Source organism: Trachypithecus francoisi, unplaced genomic scaffold (assembly GCF_009764315.1).
Source record: "Trachypithecus francoisi isolate TF-2019V2 unplaced genomic scaffold, Tfra_2.0 Lachesis_group10, whole genome shotgun sequence".
NCBI lineage: Eukaryota > Metazoa > Chordata > Mammalia > Primates > Cercopithecidae > Trachypithecus > Trachypithecus francoisi.
The window spans coordinates 125,863,037-125,881,823 of record NW_022681455.1 but is presented as its reverse complement, the minus strand read 5'-3'; the positions used below and the strand labels follow the sequence as shown (position 1 = coordinate 125,881,823).

Below are 18,787 nucleotides of genomic sequence, written 5' to 3'. Positions count from 1 at the left end.
AGTAGCTGGGACTACGGCACCCACCACCATGCCTGGCTAATTTTTTGTATTTTTAGTAGAGACGGGGTTTCACTGTGGTCTCGATCGCCTGACCTCGTGATCTGCCCACCTCAGCCTCCCAAAGTGCTGGGATTACAGGCGTGAGCCACCGCGCCCGGCCCTGTAGTGCTTTTATAATAAGGGGGAAAAAATGCAATTCTGATAAAAACATGAAAGACACTCCTTTGAGCTGGTTCCTTGCCCCACCCTGGGGAGCCTCAAGTTCACCCGGTGCATCTGCACCCCCACCTGAGCTTTCCCGTGTCCCGCCCACCTGAGCCTAGACCCCGGGAAGGCCAGTGGCGGGCTTGGGGCACGCAGCCTCCCTGAAGGGAGGGAGGAGCCCAGTGGGCAGGACACACACACATGGCTGTGCGCAGGCCTAAGCCCCCTAAATCTCTCTCTGCTACCTTCTGGGGAGCCCCAAGCACCAGCCCAGTTCCACAAGAGCCTCCATCTTCAAAGGGAGAGTGTGGGCCTCTGTGGGATGCCCTCTTCTCTGAGTAGCCCCTGAGCCAACGCAAGGCTGGGGAGGCCAGCCTCAGGGAGGCATTGCCCGGGCAACCAGCTCCTCCTAGGGCCTGCTGTGGGCGGCCCTGTCGCCTGGCAACCGGTGGCAGCGTCCGTGGAGCCCAGGCCACACAGCTGCACCCAGCCCTGCCCAGCTCCTCCCAGGCCTGCAGGACCCCTGGGGCCCTGTCCTTATTCCCCACCACTGGGACAGCCAAAGCTCCGGTCACAATGAACATCGTCTTCTCCAGGTGAGTGGGCCGGCGCCAGCCTGGCTGCAAGGGCGGTGGAAGGAGGGTCTTGAGGCCCGGTGCACCCAGAAGGATGAGTGCGACCGGACCTGCTGCTTGGGGTGGGGGGTGGGGGGAGCCCTCCCTCCGACGCCGCCTCCGCCTCCATCCAGCTCAGGGAAGACAGAGCTTGGAACTACAGAAGCTTCCAGAATCTGACCCCCTTCTGCTTCTCCAGAATCACTGCCTGTGGATCTGGGGTAGCCAAATTCATCCCCTTGCCTTTCTCCCGTCCACCTGGAAAACGCCCATCCCACCTCAACCCCAACCAGGCCTCCCCCTTCCATGGAGGCCCAGCCCACGCCGCCCCAGCCCACGCCGCCCCAGGCCACGCCGCCCCAGCCCACGCCGCCCCAGCCCACGCCGCCCCAGGCCATGCCATCCCTACTCTCACAACCTGCCTGCCCTGCCTCGTTCATTTCCATGCCTGGTTCCTCTGAGGTTTGAATTCCAGGCAACCTCTCAAGCACCCGATGTGTTTTTATCTTTTATTTTTATTTTTTTGAGATGGAGTCCCACTCTGTAGCCAAAGCTGGAGTGCAGTGGTGCAGTCTCGATCTTGACTCACTGCAACCTCCACCCACTGGGCTCAAGCGATTCTCATGCCTCAGTCTCCCAAGTAGCTGGGACGACAGGCGTGCTACCACACCCGGCTAAGTTTTTGTATTTTAGTAGAGATGGGGTTTCACCACGTTGCCGAGGGTGGTCTTGAACTCCTGAGCCCAGGCAAACTGCACCCCACGGCCTCCCAAAGAGTTGGGATGACAGGTGTGAGTCACTGTGCCTGGCCCTGATGTGTTTTGAAAACACAGCTTCTCAGGTGCACTCCCAGGGATTCTGGTGCACACGCCTGGGGTGGGGGCCTGGGAGTCCCGGTGTCTGACTTCTGTCCCCTGTGCTGCTGAATCATGGCGCTCTGAGGATCCTACCTGCAGGAACAGAGGCTGTGTCTGGCTGTGTGACCTGTAGCAAGATGCTTCACCTCTCTGGGCCTCAGTTCACTCCATTTTCACATGGTGATACCAGCAGCGCCTTGCTTACAGGGCGATGCACGCGGAATGTTTGCGGCGAGGGTGGCGAGAGAGTTAGGGTCTGTCTGGACAGAGGGCTGCTCCTCAGGGCGTTTCTCGCATCAGGGATTTGATGAGAGGATTGCACGGGGGACTTTGGTCAGAGGGAGAGAGGCAGGGACAGTGACACGCTGGGGATGAGGGGAAGGAGAAGGCGTGAGGAAGCCCAGGAGGGAGGCAGAGGCTGGGCGTCCACGGCTGTCTTAGAAGCCTGAATGCAGCAGGTCAGTCATTGTGCACCTGCTGCGGGGAGGTGCCGGACTGGGAGCACTTAAAGGTGAGTCAGGGCTGGGTGTGGTGGCTCACGCCTGTCATCCCAGCACTTTAGGAGGCCAAGGCAGGCAAATCACCTGAGGTCAGGAGTTCGAGACCAGCCTGGCCAACATGGTGAAACCCCGTCTCTACTAAAAATACAAAAATTAGCCAGGCATGGTGGTGGGTGCCTGTAATCCCAGCTACTTGGGAGGCTGAGGCAGGAGAATTACTTGAACCCGGGAGGCAGAGGTTGCAGTGAGCCAAGATCATACCACTGCACTCCAGTCTGGGTGACACAGCAAGACTCTGTCTCAAAAAAAAAAAAAAAAAAAAGAATTTTGACAGCCTATGGGGAAAGACAGCACAGGGGAATTTCAGAAGGAAGAGGCCTCTGTAGCCAGGGATTGTGGTATACAGTAACCCTTCCAGGAAGATAAAGCACCTTTAGCATCCCAGGGAAGAAAAAGGCCAGCTGGCCGGGCGCGGTGGCTCAAGCCTGTGATCCCAGCACTTTGGGAGGCCGAGACGGGCGGATCACGAGGTAAGGAGATCGAGACCATCCTGGCTAACACTGTGAAACCCCGTCTCTACTAAAAAATACAAAAAACTAGCCGGGCGAGGCGGCAGGCACCTGTAGTCCCAGCTACTCGGGAGGCTGAGGCAGGAGAATGGCGTGAACCCAGAAGGCAGAGCTTGCGGTGAGCTGAGATCCGGCCACTGCACTCCAGTCCCGGCGACAGAGTGAGACTCCGTCTCAAAAAAAAAAAAAGCCAGCTTTGCAGCCAAACCCACGTTTATATTCCTGCCCACTACTGACCAGCCCAGGCAGATCCCCCTCATCAGCCTCAATAGCCCTGATACTGCCACCTTGAGTGACAGCCTGTGGCATGTGTGTGCCACACCGGAGGCTGGCTGATGGCAGCTCCTTTTTTTTTTTTTTTTTTTTTGAGACGGAGACTCATTCTGTCGCCCAGCTGGAGTGCAGTGGCGAGATCTCAGCTCACTGCAAGCTCCGCCTCCTGGTTTCACGCCATTCTCCTGCCTTAGCTTCCCGAGTAGCTGTTACTACAGGTGCCCGTGACCACGCCTGGCTAATTTTTTTTTTTTGTATTTTTAGTAGAGATGGGGTTTCACCATGTTAGCCAGGATGGTCTCGATATCCTTACTGCGTGATCCACCCACTTCTGCCTCCCAAAGTGCTGGGATTACAGGCGTGAGCCACTGCACCTGGCCAGCAGCTCCTATTTTTATAACCATTGTCTGCTCCTGGCATGCCCGGGGCCCTGCATCACTGCCCAGAACGGCTGCTTAGGTCCCCTCCTCCGCAGGGACAGCCAGGTGAGGGGGATGGACAATACCATGGCCAACACCGAGAAGTACTTCGGGCAGTTCTGCTCGCTGCTGGCCGCCTACACGCGCAAGACGGCCCGGCTGCGGGACAAGGCAGACCAGCTGGTCAAGCAGCTCATCGACTTTGCCAACTCCGAGAACCCCGAGCTGCGGGCCACCATGAGGGGCTTCGCCGAGGACCTGGCCAAAGTGCAGGATTACCGGCAGGCCCAGGTGAGTGCTGCCGGCCTGGGTCTGGGATGCCGAGGGGCACCCGGGCTCCAATGCCAAGGTCAGGCCTGAGGGCTCCAGGAGCTCTGCTGTGGCCACAGCCAATGGGTGTGTCTCCAGAGACATCCACCTAGGGTGGACATTTACACCCTTTCCAGGGTCACGCCTCTGCCTGCAGGATTGAGAGCCCAGGAGGCTTTGCTGAGTCGGATGAAGGCCCAACAAAGCAAGGAAACCCAGGAGGCCAGCCCTGGGGGCTCCATGAACCCCTGAATGAGACACATCCAGGGGCTATGAGGGCCTCGAGAAGGAACAGAAATCCTGGTGGGGAGTCAGGGGCAAGGAGGCTGCAGGGTGTTTAGGAAATAATTAAAAATAGACATTCCTGCCAGCCCGGAAAAATCCTCACCATGAATTGCAGAAAAGAATCAAAAAGGGCCAGGTGCAGTGGCTCACACCTGTAATCCCAGCACTCTGGGAGGCCTAGGTGGACAGATTGCCTGAGCCCAGGAGTTCAAGATCAGCCTGGGCAACATAGCAAGACCCCATCTCTTAAAAAATAAAAATAAAAAAAGTAGCACCTGTGGTCCCAGCTACTCAGAAGGCTGAGATAGGAGGATCATTTGAGTCTGGAAGGTTGAGGCTGGAGCCATGATTGTGCCTCTGCACTCCAGCCTGGGAGACAGTGCGAGACTTTGACTCAAAAAAATACCAAAAAACAAAGAACAGAACAGCTTTAAACCAGATAGCAACGCATGTCATGGGCAATCCAAGGAAGATCGTGCAGACAGAAAAGGCACTGTCTTCTCCAGGCAGGCAGACACAGCCCACGGTGCCCATGTTCTCAAGACAGATGATGACAGTCCCCCAGTAAGAGGCCTTGACAACCCCATTTCTCACCAATACATCCTAATTTCACCTGGTAATGGGGTGGCCACCTGTGCTAGCTGATTATCTTTGTTTATTTTATTTAAAACATTTTTTAAGAGGCAGGGTTTTGCCATGTGGCCCAGGCTGGTCTTGAACTCCTGGGTTCAAGCCAACCTCTCACCTCGGCCTCCCAAAGTGCTGGGATTACACGTGTGAGCCACCATGCCTGGCCTAGTTAATTACCTTTAACCAAAGGAAAAATAAAATTTCTCACAGCTCTGTGACAAGCAGGTGGCAGAGCTCGGAGCCAGGCGTCTACGCCAAATTCCCACGGAGATCGGAGGAAGACCAGGACACCAGGAGCCTGCCTCTTCCTTGATGGTTACGCGTTCACAGAGATGGCTCCTGGCCCTCACAAAGACATTCCCGATTGTACAACGGGCAAGAGGCTGCTATAGTTTTTTGTTTTTTGTTTTTTGAGATGGAGTCTCATTCTATTGCCCAGGCTGGAGTGAAGTGCCGTGATCTCAGCTCACTGCAACCTCCAGCCTTGCAGGTTCAAGCGATTCTCCTGCCTCAGCCTCCCAAGTAGCTGGGACTACAGGCGTGCACCACCATGCCCAGCTACTTTTTTGTATTTTTAGTAGAGATGGGGTTTCACCATGTTGGCCAGGCTGGTCTTGAGCTCCTGACCTCAGGTGATCTGCCGGCCTCGGCCTCCCAAAGTGTTAGGATTACAGGCATGATCACCACCGCGCCCAGCCCTGCTGTGACTCTCAATAAAAGTCTTGTCCCCAAAGCGAGGCTCAATTTTCTCATCTGCAAAGTGGGTTTGTCATCGCCACCCTGTGTGGCAGTTGGGAGACGGGGCCAAGGCTGTCACGTAGAGGGACTGAGCACATGCCAGGGGCCTGTCCTGCCCTCCCCAGTAATGACACTCCCTGAGTTCTGGGCCAGGCACCATCTTCCTACTGTCCTGAAACCCTGGTGGGTGCACCCATGACCTCATTTGACAGGTGAAGAAATGAGGCTTCGAGAGATTGAATTTGTTGCTGGAGTCCTCAGGAGGCAGAGCCAGGCCCTGAGCCCAGGCTCAGTGCCTCCAATACACTGGGAAAAGGGAGGGCACCTCACGCTCCCCCTCCCATACCCCACAGCTCTGGACATGTGGCTCCTGGGTGCAGGCTGCACTTTATATGCCCAGGCTGGAGGCAGGCAGCACCCTGTGCCCTTCACTCAGATCCCCTGGTGTCCCCACTCCCCCAGGTCGAGAGGCTGGAGACCAAGGTGGTCAACCCCCTGAAGCTCTACGGGGCACAGATCAAGCAGACACGGGTGAGCTGGGGCACCTTGGCGTGGGTGGCATCCCCGTCTTGCCCTGTGGGACCCCAGGAAACAGCTTCCTCCTTTTCTGCAGGCTGAGATCAAGAAATTCAAACGTGTCCAAAGTCATGAGATCAAACAACTGGAAAAGCTGGAGAAACTGAAACAGAAGTCACCCTGGGATCGGCAAATGATCGCATCCTTCCCTGGAAGTGGGGCCTGGGGCTGCTGGGCCAGGGTGTCCACTCACACACATGTCCTCTGGGGTTTGCTTTGCCTGGGCCCGCTGGGCAGGGGCTGCGAAGCGGGTGGACCACCCCGACGGGGCTGCCTGGGCTTAACTCGGTTCCTTAACACACGTTTTTCAGTCCCAGGTGAGTGTCACATGTCTGTCTGGGGCAGGCAGAATCACATGTAGGAAATACACCACCTCACAAAACGGCCAGGTAGGCTTTACCTGGGCAGAAGCAGGTGTGTGCAGGACCTTGTGCTCAGGACGGGAAAGCCAAAGGTACCAGTAAAAAGGGGCTCTGGGGGTCTGGAGACCTGGGCTCTGTCCCATCATTGACACCATCCACCAAGTCACTCCCTCCACGAGCCACGGCTTCCCCGCCAGTTACTTGTTTAATGCTCATATCAGGTGCACACTACTAGCCTCATCCCCATTGTCTGCAGGAGGAAACCAGGGCTCACAGAGATGCAATTACGGGAGCTCATGGGGCACAGCAGGTGGAGGGGAGCCCGCACGCTTTCTGACGCGCTGTCCGGCCCCGTGGGAAAGATGCAGGGGACGGGAGGTAGGGTGAGAGCTGGAGGAGGGCTAGTCACCTCCGCTGTATGTGTAACTGATTTGTGACTGTGTGACCTCATCCAAAGAGTGCTCCCACTTCTTTTCGAGAGACAGAGTCTCGCGCTGTTGCCCAGGGTGGAGTGCAAGTGGCACAGTCTAGGCTCACTGCAACCTCCACCTCCAGGGTTCAAGCAATTCTGCCCCCTCAGCCTCCCCAGTAGCTGGGATTACAGGCGCCCACCACTGTGCCCGGCTAATTTTTATATTTTTACTAGAGACGGGGTTTTGCCACGTTGACCAGACTGGTCTTGAACTCCTGACCTCAGGCGATCCACCTGCCTCAGCCTTCCAAAGTGCTGGGATTACAGGCCCAGCCACAAAGAGTGCCCCTTAACGGAGCCAAGTCAGCGGTCCTCACCTGGGGCCATTTCACTATCCAGGGATGTTTCTGGCTCACGATTGGAGAGCTCTGCTAGAACATGTTGTGTTTGTCGCACTGTGGTGAAAAATGGCCACAGACCCTCACCGTTCAGGAGGTTAGAAGTCCATTGTGGGCCCACTGGGCTAAATCAAGGTGTGGAAAGGGCTGAGTTCCTTCTGGAAGTTCCAAGCAGAGTCTGTGCCCTCGCCTATTTCCAGCTTCCAGAGGCCACACACATCCTTTGGCTTGTGGCCCCTCCCCCGTCTTCAAGCTGGCAGCCTGCACCTTCCCTCTGTAGTCACGTCTCTCCTCTGACTCTCCTGCCTACCACCCTCTTCTGCCTGTAATGGACCCTTGTGATTGCACTGGGTGTAGCGGATAAGCCAGGATATTCTCCCATGGCAAGGATGGCTGATGAGCAACCTTCATTCCACCTGCTACCCTAATGCCCTTTTGCTTTGGAAGGGGTGTGTTGGCAGGTGCCAGGGATTAGGATGTAGCCATCTTTGGTGGCCGTTATCCCACCTACCACCTGGCATCCAGTGGGGAGAGGCCAGGGATGCTGCTAAACCTCCGACAGTGTCCCGGACACTAGTGCCAAGTGTGGGGAGTCCTGACCTACACGAATGGGGGCCACAGCCCTGCCCGCCCACCTCCGGGTTCTATCCTGGCTCCTGCCTGGGTCACCCACCGTCTCTGCAACCCATTTGTTTGAGTGACAACAGCTTTCCCTTCTGTCCTGGGGGCTTCCTAGATGCGAATCCCCAGCTGTCTCTTCTCCGGCGTTTCACAAACATGAAGGTGGCATTAAGTCCCCATTTTAAAGAGGAATTTGAAGCTGAAAAAAGTGACTTGCCCAAGGTCAGGCAGGCAGTTAAGTTGCAAATTTCAAATGCACCTCCAAGGTGTTCAACTCTAAAAGCTAGATTCTTGATGTCTGGGCTTGGCGTGGAGTAGGCGTCTATAGATGTTGATCAAAACAATGAAAGAGTTAACTAAACGTGTTCCTCATGCAGAAGTTAATTTTCAATGAACGTGGAGCACCTGTCATAAGTGTTCAGCAGGTGCCACTGTTTAAGTTTTACAACAGTTCTGCTAAGCAAGTCTCATGACTGTCCTCTGTTTACAAGCAAGGAAATTGAGGCTCAGAGACGGTAAATGACTTGCCTGAGATCACACAGCTAGCAAGCAGGTGTGTGTCACTCCAGTGACTGCTCCTTCAGCTGGGGTCCTACTCAGCCATTCCTTTGATGACCAAATTAGCAAGAGACGTCCCTTGAGGCAGGAGAGCTGACCTGACAGAAGGGTTTAGAGACAGTGATTCAGAAAGGTGTCTAAGGGCCAGAAGCACCCCCATGACACTTTCTACCCCTTGTGTCCCTGACCCAGGCAGAGACCAGAGTGCAGAGGGCCGCCATGGACTCCAGCCGCACCACTCTTCAGCTGGAGGAGACAGTGGATGCCTTCCAGAGGCAGAAGCTGAAGGACCTGCAGGTGAAGGTGGTCGGCCAGGATGGGAGGCGCCCTGGGCTGCCTGGTGTGTGTGTGCACGCACGTGTGTGCACGCACGTGTGTGCATGTGTCTATGTGCATGCATCAGTATGAGTGTGTGTGTGCGGGTCTGTGTACATGTGTGAGCATTGGCAGGTGTCAGTGAGATTGTGCTGACACAGGCTCACGGCACAGTTAATACTGGCCACAGGGCACCAGAGGCTGGTGCTCAAGGCAGCTGTCCCAGCACAGCTGGAAGCCACCGGGTGGCCCCAGGTCCAGCTCCTAGCCAGGAAGAGTTTGTCTCCCTCCACACACACGCTCCACTTCCTCTCCACACAGATTGCTGTAACCTCTTTTTCTCCTCACAGCTCCAAATCCCCTCCCAGAACAAGCCACGTTGAGGCCCAGCAGCTGGGTGTGGGTGCCTTCCTCCTGCCGCCCAGATCCCCACCCCAGTGCCACAGAGCCCCAGGCCAGAGCCCCAGCTCTTACAAGAGGAGCTCAGAGAGGTGGGACTGGCTGATCACAGAGATGCCTTCCCCAGCTCTCGAGCCCGCACTAGTCCATTCTCCAAAGGTGCACGCCGCCTGGGGAGTTTTTTTTTTTAGATGGAGTCTCACTTGGTTGCCCAGGCTGGAGTGTAGTGGTGCAATTTCCACTTACTGCAACCTCCGCTTCCCGGGTTCAAGTGATTCTCCTGCCTCAGCCTCCCGAGCAGCTGGGATTACAGGCGTGTACCACCATGCCCGGCTAATTTTTGTATTTTTAGTAGGGATGGGGGGGTGGTCTCACCATGTTGGCCAGGCTGGTCTCGAATCCCTGATCTCGAGTGATCCACCTGCCTTGGCCTCCTAAAGTGCTGGGATTACAGGTGTGACCCATCGCGCCCACCCCAGGGATCTCTTAAAAGTCAGGTGCAATCCATTATCCCTGGGCTGCGCACCCTCTGGTGGCTCCCCTTGTTCTAAGGATTGGAACCAAAATCCCTTCAAGGCTCCTAAAACCCTGACCCAGCCCTGCAGCCTCATCCTGCCCGTGACACTCCAAGCTCCAGTGCACAGAGCCCACTCCTACCCGAGGCCTTTGCAGGGCTGTGCCTTGATCTGCATCCAGTCGGTGCCTCCTCCTCCTTCGGCTTCAACCTCATTCTTTGGGGGAAAGTCACCCAGACCCCAGACTGGTCAGGCCCCTTGTTTATACACCCTACTCTGCTTCCGCAGGGCTGCCATCCCAGGTGCAATGGTTAATTGTGTATTCAATTCACGCGTTACTTTAACAAGTGTGGAATGCACACCTGCTATGTGCCAGGTGCTGTGCCTGATGCTGAGGACATCATGCCCAAAAAACAAGGTCCCTGAGCTCACGGAGTTGACACCGTTGGGGTGGGAGGAGATGGACGGCTCATGTGACCAGTGATGTGCTGTGTGCCGTCCATCACATTTGTCACATCGTGGAGCAGAGAAGCCTGTGAGGTTGCTGTGTAACACACTGCATGTCGGTGCCACAGGACAGGCCCCCTGCCAGGTCCCAGCCACCAGGGTCCAGGGCCTGGTACCTAGTGGGTATTCAGTAAATGCTCGTGGAATGAATGAATGAGTGAACGCCTACATGAATGAATGCACAAGGGAATGAAGTGTCAGTGATTAGTGCTCACGCTGTCTACGTGGCAAGGAGGACCTGAAACTGTCGGCAGACATTATTCAGCACCTGATGTGTTTGGGGCTGGGTGGATGGCACCAGGGAGCATGGACCACATGGTTCTGCAGGTCAGGGGCCAACGGAAGCACAGTTTAAAAGTGGGCATGCTTTCAAGTTCTGGGATTAGACTTGTAAGAAATGTGAATCCAAACCATGCCTTGAAAGCCCTTCACATTTCAAAGGAGATAAAACAAAAACTTGAGCTAATCATCACCACCTGTCTTAGCCCATCCAGCCTGCGCCAACACAACACTTTAAGCTGGGTGATTTATAAACAACAGAAGTTTATTTCTCACTGTGTTGGAGCCTGGGGAGTCCAAGACTGAGGCTCCAGCAGATTCAGCATCTGAGGAGGGCCTGTTCCCCACGGCTGGTGCCTTCTATGCATCCGCATGTGGCAGAAGGGGCAGAAAAGCTCCCTCCGGTCTTTTTTACAAGGGCACTAATCCCATTCATGAAAGTGGAGCCCTCCTGTGGATCGCGAGGAGTTCGAGACCAGCCTGGTCAACATGGTGAAAGCCCATCTCTACTAAAAATACAAAAATTAGCTGGGTGTGGTGGCTCACATCTGTAATCCCAGCTACTCGGGAGGCTGAGGCAGGAGAATCGCTTGAACCTGGGAGGCGGGGATTGTAGTAAGCCGAGATCACACCACTGCATTCCAGCCTGGGCGACAGAGAGAGACTCCATCTCAAAAAAAAAAAAAAAAAAAAAAAGCCTCCTGTGAAAAGATCTCCAGGACCAATTGTTAGCAGGGGAAAAAGCAAGCTCAGAAGAGAGTGAAAAAGGGACAAGAGAAGAATATTGGCTTATCTAAGGAAACAAGGGGGAACACACAAAAACTTCTAAACGTGATCTCAGGAGGTGGAGGGAAAATGAAAAAGGGGAACACACAAAAACTTCTGAACGTGATCTCAGGAGGTGGAGGGAAAATGAAAACGGGAACAGGATGGAGGATGTTGAGCAAGTCTCCTCAATTGACATTTTGGCATAGTTTATATTTATTTATTTACTTATTTACTTACTTACATATGTACTTAGTAGAGACAGGGTTTTGCCATGTTGCCCAGGCTGGTCTTGAACTCCTGGGCTCAAGTGATCCTCCTGACTCCGCCTCCCAAAGTACTGAGATTACAGGCATGAGCCACTGGGCCTGACCAATAGTTTTGATTTTTGAAGCATGCAAATGTGTTCTCTCTCAAAGAAAAATAAATTTAAAATAACATGTCGAAACTTCCCACCGAGGGCCTCTCCCCACACGGACAGCTCCCCTCACCCCCATCCCATCTGCCTACATCCCAGGCTACCCTGGGCTCTCTTTCTCACTGTGATGCTTACCTTCTTTGATTCTTTGGGTTTCTCTCCCCACAGACATTTTTTTCTAATTTTGTAACTATTGAGATGGTTTTCCATGCCAAAGCGTTGGAGGTGTATTCTAGTGCCTTCCAGACCCTGGAGAAGTATGACCTGGAGAGAGATCTACAGGTGGGTCACAGACACCCCATTTCCTATTGGTGGAGTGGGGCAGAGTTTCACTTTGGTTCTGTATTGATAGAAGCAGTTTTGTTGGTAACGTTTCACACCTGTTCTTTTTTTTTTTTTTTTTTTTTTTTTTTTTTTTTTTGAGACGGAGTCTCGCTCTGTCGCCAGGCTGGAGTGCAGTGGCGGATCTCAGCTCACTGCAAGCTCCGCCTCCCGGGTTTACGCCATTCTCTCGCCTCAGCCTCCCGAGTAGCTGGGACTACAGGCGCCCGCCATCTCGCCCGGCTAATTTTTGTATATTTTAGTAGAGACGGGGTTTCACCGTGTTAGCCAGGATGGTCCGATCTCCTGACCTCGTGATCCGCCCGTCTCGGCCTCCAAAGTGCTGGGATTACAGGCTGAGCCACCGCGCCCGGCCAAACCTGTTCTTTTATTCTTTTTTTTTTTTTTTTTTTTGAGATGGAGTCTCACTCTGTCGCCCAGGCTGGAGTGCAATGGGACAATCTCGGCTCACTGCAAGCTATGCCTTCCGGGTTCATGCCATTCTCCTGCCTCAGCTTCCTGAGCCACTGGGACTATAAGCGCCCACCACCACACCTGGCTAATTTTTTGTATTTTTAGTGGAGATAGGGTTTCACCGTGTTAGCCAGGATGGTCTTGATCTCCTGACCTTGTGATCCACCCGCCTCGGCCTCCCAAAGTGTTGGGATTACAAGCATGAGCTACTGCGCCTGGCCACATTTCACAACTTTTCTAACTTTGAAGACTCATTCTGATGAATCGTTGTCAATATCTGCACCTGGGTGCCAAACAGGACAATTTTTCATAACACTGTTTGGAATAGCAACATATTCATCATCATTGGGGTGTTTAAAAACAAATGGATCAGTGGGGCGTGGTGGTTCATGCCTGTAATCCCAGCACTTTGGGAGGCCAAGGCAGGCAGATCACCTGAGGTCAGGAGTTCAAGGCCAGGCTGGCCAACGTGGTGAAACCCTGTCTCTACTTATTGGGGGAACCAGCCCCCAATATTTCAACATAGGTCCTTTCTGTTTTCCCTAAGTGTCGGCCTGTCTGAGAAATAAAGAGAAAGAGTACAAAGAGAGGAATTTTACGGCTGGGCCTCCAGGGGTGACATCACATATTGGTAGGTCCCTGATGTCCCCTGAGCCACAAAACCAGCAGGTTTTTATTAAGGACTTTACAAGGGGAGGGGGTGTATGAACAGGGAGTAGGTCATAAAGATCCCATGCTTTAAAGGGCAGTAAAGATCACAAGGCAAAGGGCAAAGCAAAGATCACAAGGCAAAGAGCAAAATTAGAATTACTGATGAGGGTCTATGTTCGGCTGTGCATGTATTGTCTTGATAAACATCTTAAACAACAGAAAACAGGGTTCGAGAACAGAGAACCAGTCTGACCTCAAATTTACCAGGGTGGGATCTTTTCCCCACCCTAATAAGCCTGAGGGTACTGCAGGAGACCAGGGCATATTTCAGTCCTTATCTCAATTGCATAAGACAGACACTCCCAGAGCGGCTCTTTATAGACCTCCCCCCAGGAATGCATTCCTTCCCCAGGGTATGAATTATTAATATTCCTTGCTGGGAAAAGAATTCAGTGATATCTCTCCTACTTGCACATCTATTTATAGGCGCTCTGCAAGAAGGAAAATATGGCTCTATTCTGCCCGACCCCACAGGCAGTCAGACCTTTGGTTGTCTTCCCTTGTTCCCTAAAATCACTGTTATTCTGTTCATTTTCAAGGTGCACTGATTTCACATTGTTCAAACACACGTGTTTTACAATCAATTTGTACAATCATGGTACTGAGGTGACATACATTCTCAGTTTATGAAGATAACAGGATTAAGAGATTAAAGTAAAGACAGGCATAAGAAATTTTAAGAGTATTAATTTTGGGAACTGATAAATGTCCATGAAATCTTCACAATTTATGTTCAAGGATTGCAGTAAAGACAGGTGTAAGAAATTATAAAAGTATTAATTTTGGGAACTGATAGATGTCCATGAAATCTTAACAATTTATGTTCCTCTGCCATGGCTTCAGCCGGTCCCTCCATTTGGGGTTCCTGACTTCCCACAACATCTACTAAAATACAAAATTAGCCGGACATGGTGGTGGGCACCTGCAATCCCAGCTACTCAGGAGGCTGAGGCAGGAGAATCGCTTGGACCCGGGAGGTGGAGATTGCAGTGAGCTGAGATCATGCCACTGCACTATAGCCTGGGCAACAACGTGAGACTCCATCTCAAAAAAAAAGAAAAAAAAAAGAAAAACCATGAATGGATTAACAACAACAAGAAACATTTCCTGGCTGATGCTTGGTGTAGTTTTGAAATAGAAAGAAGTGGGCCGGGCGTGGTGGCTCAAGCCTGTAATCCCAGCACTTTGGGAGGCCGAGACGGGCGGATCACGAGGTCAGGAGATTGAGACCATCCTGGCTAATACGGTGAAACCCCGTCTCTACTAAAAAATACAAAAAAACTAGCCGGGCGAGGTGGCGGGCGCCTGTAATCCCAGCTACTTGGGAGGCTGAGGCAGGAGAATGGCGTAAACCCGGGGGGCGGAGTTTGCAGTGAGCTGAGATCCGGCCATTGCACTCCAGCCTGGGCGACAGAGCGAGACTCCGTCTCAAAAAAAAAAAAAAAAAAAAAAAGAGATAGAAAGAAGTGCTTTTTATCCCCATCTGATCAGTTAAAATCTAGAATGAGCTGTTTGCATTATCTGTAACATCCTTCTGTAAGTCTAGTATTGTAAAGCAACAATCACTTCTCATGATTCTCGTCTGTGGTTCTGGGGGTTCATGGGGCTTACCTGGGCAGTTCTCAGGTGGGGCCTTCATGTGGTTGCTGTTGGTCAGGGACTGGGGCTGTCTTTTCTTAGCTTTCCTCCCTCATGTCTAGCAGAAGGTGGCTGTCATCTGAGCACAGGACAGGCCATGAGATTTGCAGGGCCCACTGCAAAATGAAAATGTGAGGCCCTTCCTTCAACAATTACTAAGCTCTTCAGGACAGCAGCATCAGAGCGCAAAGCCAAGCACAGGGTCCTTCTGGGTGTGGAGCCCTGGGCAACTGCGTGAGCCACATCCCACAAAGCCTGCCCTCCCTGGGTCTTCCTTGGGATCTGCGGCCACAGTGCCTGCCCACAGCTTTTCCATGGGGCGTGGGCTTCCTCACAGCAGCTGGTTCCAAGAGGGAGTGCCCTGAGACACGGGTGGAAACTCGATCACCATTTTGTTTTTTTTTTTGAGATGGAGTCTTGCTCTGTCGCCCAGGCTGGAGTGCAGTGGTGCAATCTCGGTTCACTGCAATCTCCACCTCCCGGTTTCAAGCCATTCTCCTGCCTCAGCCTCCCGAGTAGCTGGGACTACAGGCGGCTGCCACCATGTCCAGCTAATTTTTTGTATTTTTAGTAAAGACGGAGTTTCACTGTGTTAGCCAGGATGGTGTTGATCTCCTGACCTCGTGATCCACCTGCCTCGGCCTCCCAAAGTGCTGGGATTACAGGCGTGAGCCACCGCATCCAGCACTCAATCACCTTTTATGACCTAACCTCAGCAGTAACCCAGTGTGTCTTTGCCATATTCCATTTGTTACAAGTGAATCTCTGAGGCTGCCTGTATTCAAGGGGAGAGGAATTTGATTCCGGCTCCTGATGGGAGAAGCATCAGATCATGAGTTACAATAAGCCTTAAAACTACCACGAGAGGTTTGATGCAGGTCAGAGGGGCTTCTCTCGCATTCACTCACTTAACAATATTCTTTTTAGGGGCAAGGGGGATCTCGAATCCAGCTCTTTTCCTGTGTGATGATGATCATGTTACCTGGCCTCTCTGGGCCTCTCCCATCTGCAAAACGGGGTGATAATGCCCACTCACAGGACTGCCGTAGATTATGTGGAATAAGAAACAGGAAGCTCCTGGAGAGGACCGTGGAGTTCCATGGGTGTTAGCTGTCTGGGGTCTTCTCATCCCACCGTCTTTCCATCCCACTCCCCTGACACATGCTGTTTTCCCATTGGATTCAATCCACCCTGGTCTCTCCCCGGCAGGATTTTAGAGCCAAGATGCAAGGAGTTTATGGGCATTACGATACTCAGCCGCTTGCCAACACCAACCCCTCTCCATCTGTTCTTCAGTCTCTCGCCAGGCAGGTGAGTGTGTGGGTGAGTGGGGGTTACACCTAAAATGACATACACAGCCTGGGAGGTCCTGTGGTAGTAATCCCAGGGATCAGAGGAGGGTGGTGGAGAACTCAAATTTGAAATGAGAGACTGAGGAGGCAGGGGTGGTGGGAGTGTGGAGGACTGCCTGGGGTCTGACCAGGACTTTGCCTTGAAGTAGAACAAAGGCAGGTGCGGGGGCTCATGCCTGTAATCCCAGCACTTTAGGAGGCCGAGGCGGGCAGATCACTTGAGGTCAGGAGTTTGAGACCAGCCTGGCCAACATCGTGAAACCCCATCTCTACTAAAAAAAAAAAAATGCAAAAATTAGCTAGGCTTGGTGGCATATGCCTGTAATCCCAGCTACCTGGGAGACTGAGGCAGGAGAATCACTTGAACCCATGAGACAGAGGTTGCAGAGAGCTGAGATTGTACTATTGCACTCTAGCCCAGGTGATAGAGCGAGACTCTGTCTCAAAAAAAAAAAAAAGAATCAATGAAGCCACAACACCCAGTGTGGTAGCTCACACAGTCCCTGCCGTGGCTGCCACGAGTCCTGAGCACTCCCTGGAGGCACGCTGAGGTGTGGCCACTTGAGAAACAGAGGCCCCCCAGACAGGCCCACACCTCCATCCCAGCCCATGGCCCCACAGTTTCCAGAATCCAGGATTCCTCAGAGGTTCGGGAAGTGATTAGGTGCATACATTACACGTTACCTTACAGCCCCAGGAAGGCCTGGCGTCAGGTGCACTTCCATTTCTGCAGGGAACTCTGCAGGTCCAGCTCTGTAGGGCAAATGAAGGCCCTGAACACCCTCATGCCAATCATGGCAGGTTTAGTCTCCGTGACTGGGGGTTGAGGGGGCAGTCAGCTCACTGTGTGTGTGGGCAGGGTGGGTATCTCATGCTTCCAGGACATTCTTTTTAACGATGGCAGGGTAAGTGCAATCCCAAGCTGTTTAAAATACTCCCAGACTGCCTGGAGGCTTTGTCCATATTTTCTTATTCTTTTTTCTTTGCCTTTGTTGGATTGGGTTAATTCGAAGACCTTGTCTTCAAGCTCTGAATTTCCTTCTACTTACTCAATTCTATTGCTGAGACTTCCCAGAGCATTTTGCATTTCTGTAAGTGTGCCTAGTGTTTCCTGAAGTTTTGGTTGGTTTTCTTTATGCTATCTGTTTCTTGGTCTGAGCCCACTGCTCCTGGCGGTGGGACCTCGGGAAAGTCTCCTAGCCTCTCTGTGCCTTAGAGTCCTCGCCTGCAGCGTGGCTCAGAACAGTAACCTCTGTGTAGGGCTGTGCTGAGTATCAGATGAGCAGATCCATACAAAGCACGAAAAACCCGGCCTGTTGCGCAACGAACACTTGAGACTTGTTGCTGCCATTATTATTACTGATGTTGCTGTTGTTTTATTATTACTATTATTTAGAGAGCTCAGAGCACGATACGGAGCCCAGGAAAAGAAGGGGAGGAGAGTGAGGACGACTCCATGGAGGAGGACCCTGTGGAGGATCCCAGGGCACTGGGGCAGGGACCCAGTAATAGAGAACCACCCACAACAGTCAGAAGAACTTAGCTGGCCTGGGGTCCTCAGGTGGGCTCTGCTGTGTGCCCTCAGGCAAGCCACATGTCCCCTGAATCTCAGTTTCCTCATCTGTACAACAGGGCCAATATCACTCACCTCACAGGTTGCTCTGGGGGATCACTGTGCCTGGCACATAGTAGGTGTTCAATAAATGCCCTGTGACTCTCAGCTGGATCCCGGCGCTCTCGTCCTGCCCTTAGTCCAGAGGCTCAGGTGGGCTGTGCTTGCCCCTGTGTTCCTGTTGCTACCACAGTGGATGCCTTTCCTGGGCTGTCTTGACAAAGCACCACTGTCCGGGAAGCTCAAACCACAGAAAATCACTCTCCTGTGTTCTGGAACCCAGAAATGTGACAGCAGCTGTCAGCAGCTGGTTCTTTCTGGAGGCTCAGCACCCATCCCAGGGCCCCTCCAGCTTCCAGTGGCTCCTGTCCTTGGCGTGCCTGGGCTTGTAGCCGCATCCCCAGCCCCTGCCTTCCTCTTCACGTGGTGTTCTCCCAGTGTGCACTTAAGCCTGTGTCCAAACCTCCCCTTCCTATAAGGACGCCCATCATCAGCGACCCCCCTCACTCCAGGATGGCCTCATCTTGACTAATTATATCAGCAATGATCCATCTCCAAATAAGGTCACATTCTGAAGTATAGGGTGCGTAGGACTTCAACATAGACCTTTGGGGACAAAATTCAGCCCACAACACATGGACGTGATGTGCAGGGATGCTCTTGGGACCAAGATTGCCACAGAAATCCACAGTGGTCAGAGGGGGGTGGAGGTGTAGGGAGGGTTGAGGTGTGTGGACGGGGTGCTGTCTGCTGGGACCCCTGGTGCACAGCCAGGTAGCGAATCCTCTGGACCGTGTCTGAGGGCAGCTGAGGTGACCCCGCTCCTACCAGCCTGGCACAACTTGGTGACAATGAGGCTTGGTGGAGATGTCTGGGTCCTAGAACTGTCTTCCGTGGCCAGGCGCAGTGGGTCATACCTGTAATCCCAGCACTTTGGGAGGCCGAGGCAGGTAGATCACCAGAGGTCTGAAGTTCGAGACCAGCCTGGCCAACATGGTGAAACCCATCTCTACTAAAAATACAAACAATTAACCGGGCATGGTGGCACAAACCTGTAATCCCAGGTATTTGGGAGGCTGAGGCAGGAGAATCGCTTGAACCTGCAGGGCAGAGGTTGCAGTGAGTCGAGATGGCGCCACTGCACTGCAGCCTGGGC

At 53.1% G+C, this 18,787-nt stretch overlaps 1 protein-coding gene across 2 annotated transcripts; it reads left to right on the top strand.

The window, feature by feature from the left end:
• Window positions 1-631: 631 nt before the first annotated feature.
• Window positions 632-17,831, top strand: CIBAR2 (CBY1 interacting BAR domain containing 2). Of its 2 annotated transcripts, none has more exons than XM_033219201.1 (8): window positions 632-800; window positions 3,493-3,727; window positions 5,861-5,929; window positions 6,012-6,115; window positions 8,514-8,622; window positions 11,692-11,805; window positions 15,877-15,978; window positions 16,753-17,831. In XM_033219201.1, exons 1-8 carry the CDS (start codon window positions 781-783, stop codon window positions 16,912-16,914), a joined length of 915 nt encoding a protein of 304 aa, XP_033075092.1. In that variant the 5' UTR covers window positions 632-780; the 3' UTR covers window positions 16,915-17,831. The 2 variants fall into 2 exon arrangements, with proteins under 2 accessions (XP_033075092.1, XP_033075094.1); XM_033219203.1 differs by having other exon boundaries at window positions 667-800; window positions 17,416-17,831.
• Window positions 17,832-18,787: the final 956 nt, after the last annotated feature.

Coding starts and splice junctions, on each gene's coding strand:
- CIBAR2 (XM_033219201.1), top strand. CDS start 781: ATGAACATCGTCTTCTCCAG. Junction 6,116..8,513: donor TGGGATCGGCAAATGATCGC/ATCCTTCCCTGG, acceptor TGTGTCCCTGAC/CCAGGCAGAGACCAGAGTGC. Junction 11,806..15,876: donor ACCTGGAGAGAGATCTACAG/GTGGGTCACAGA, acceptor TCTCCCCGGCAG/GATTTTAGAGCCAAGATGCA.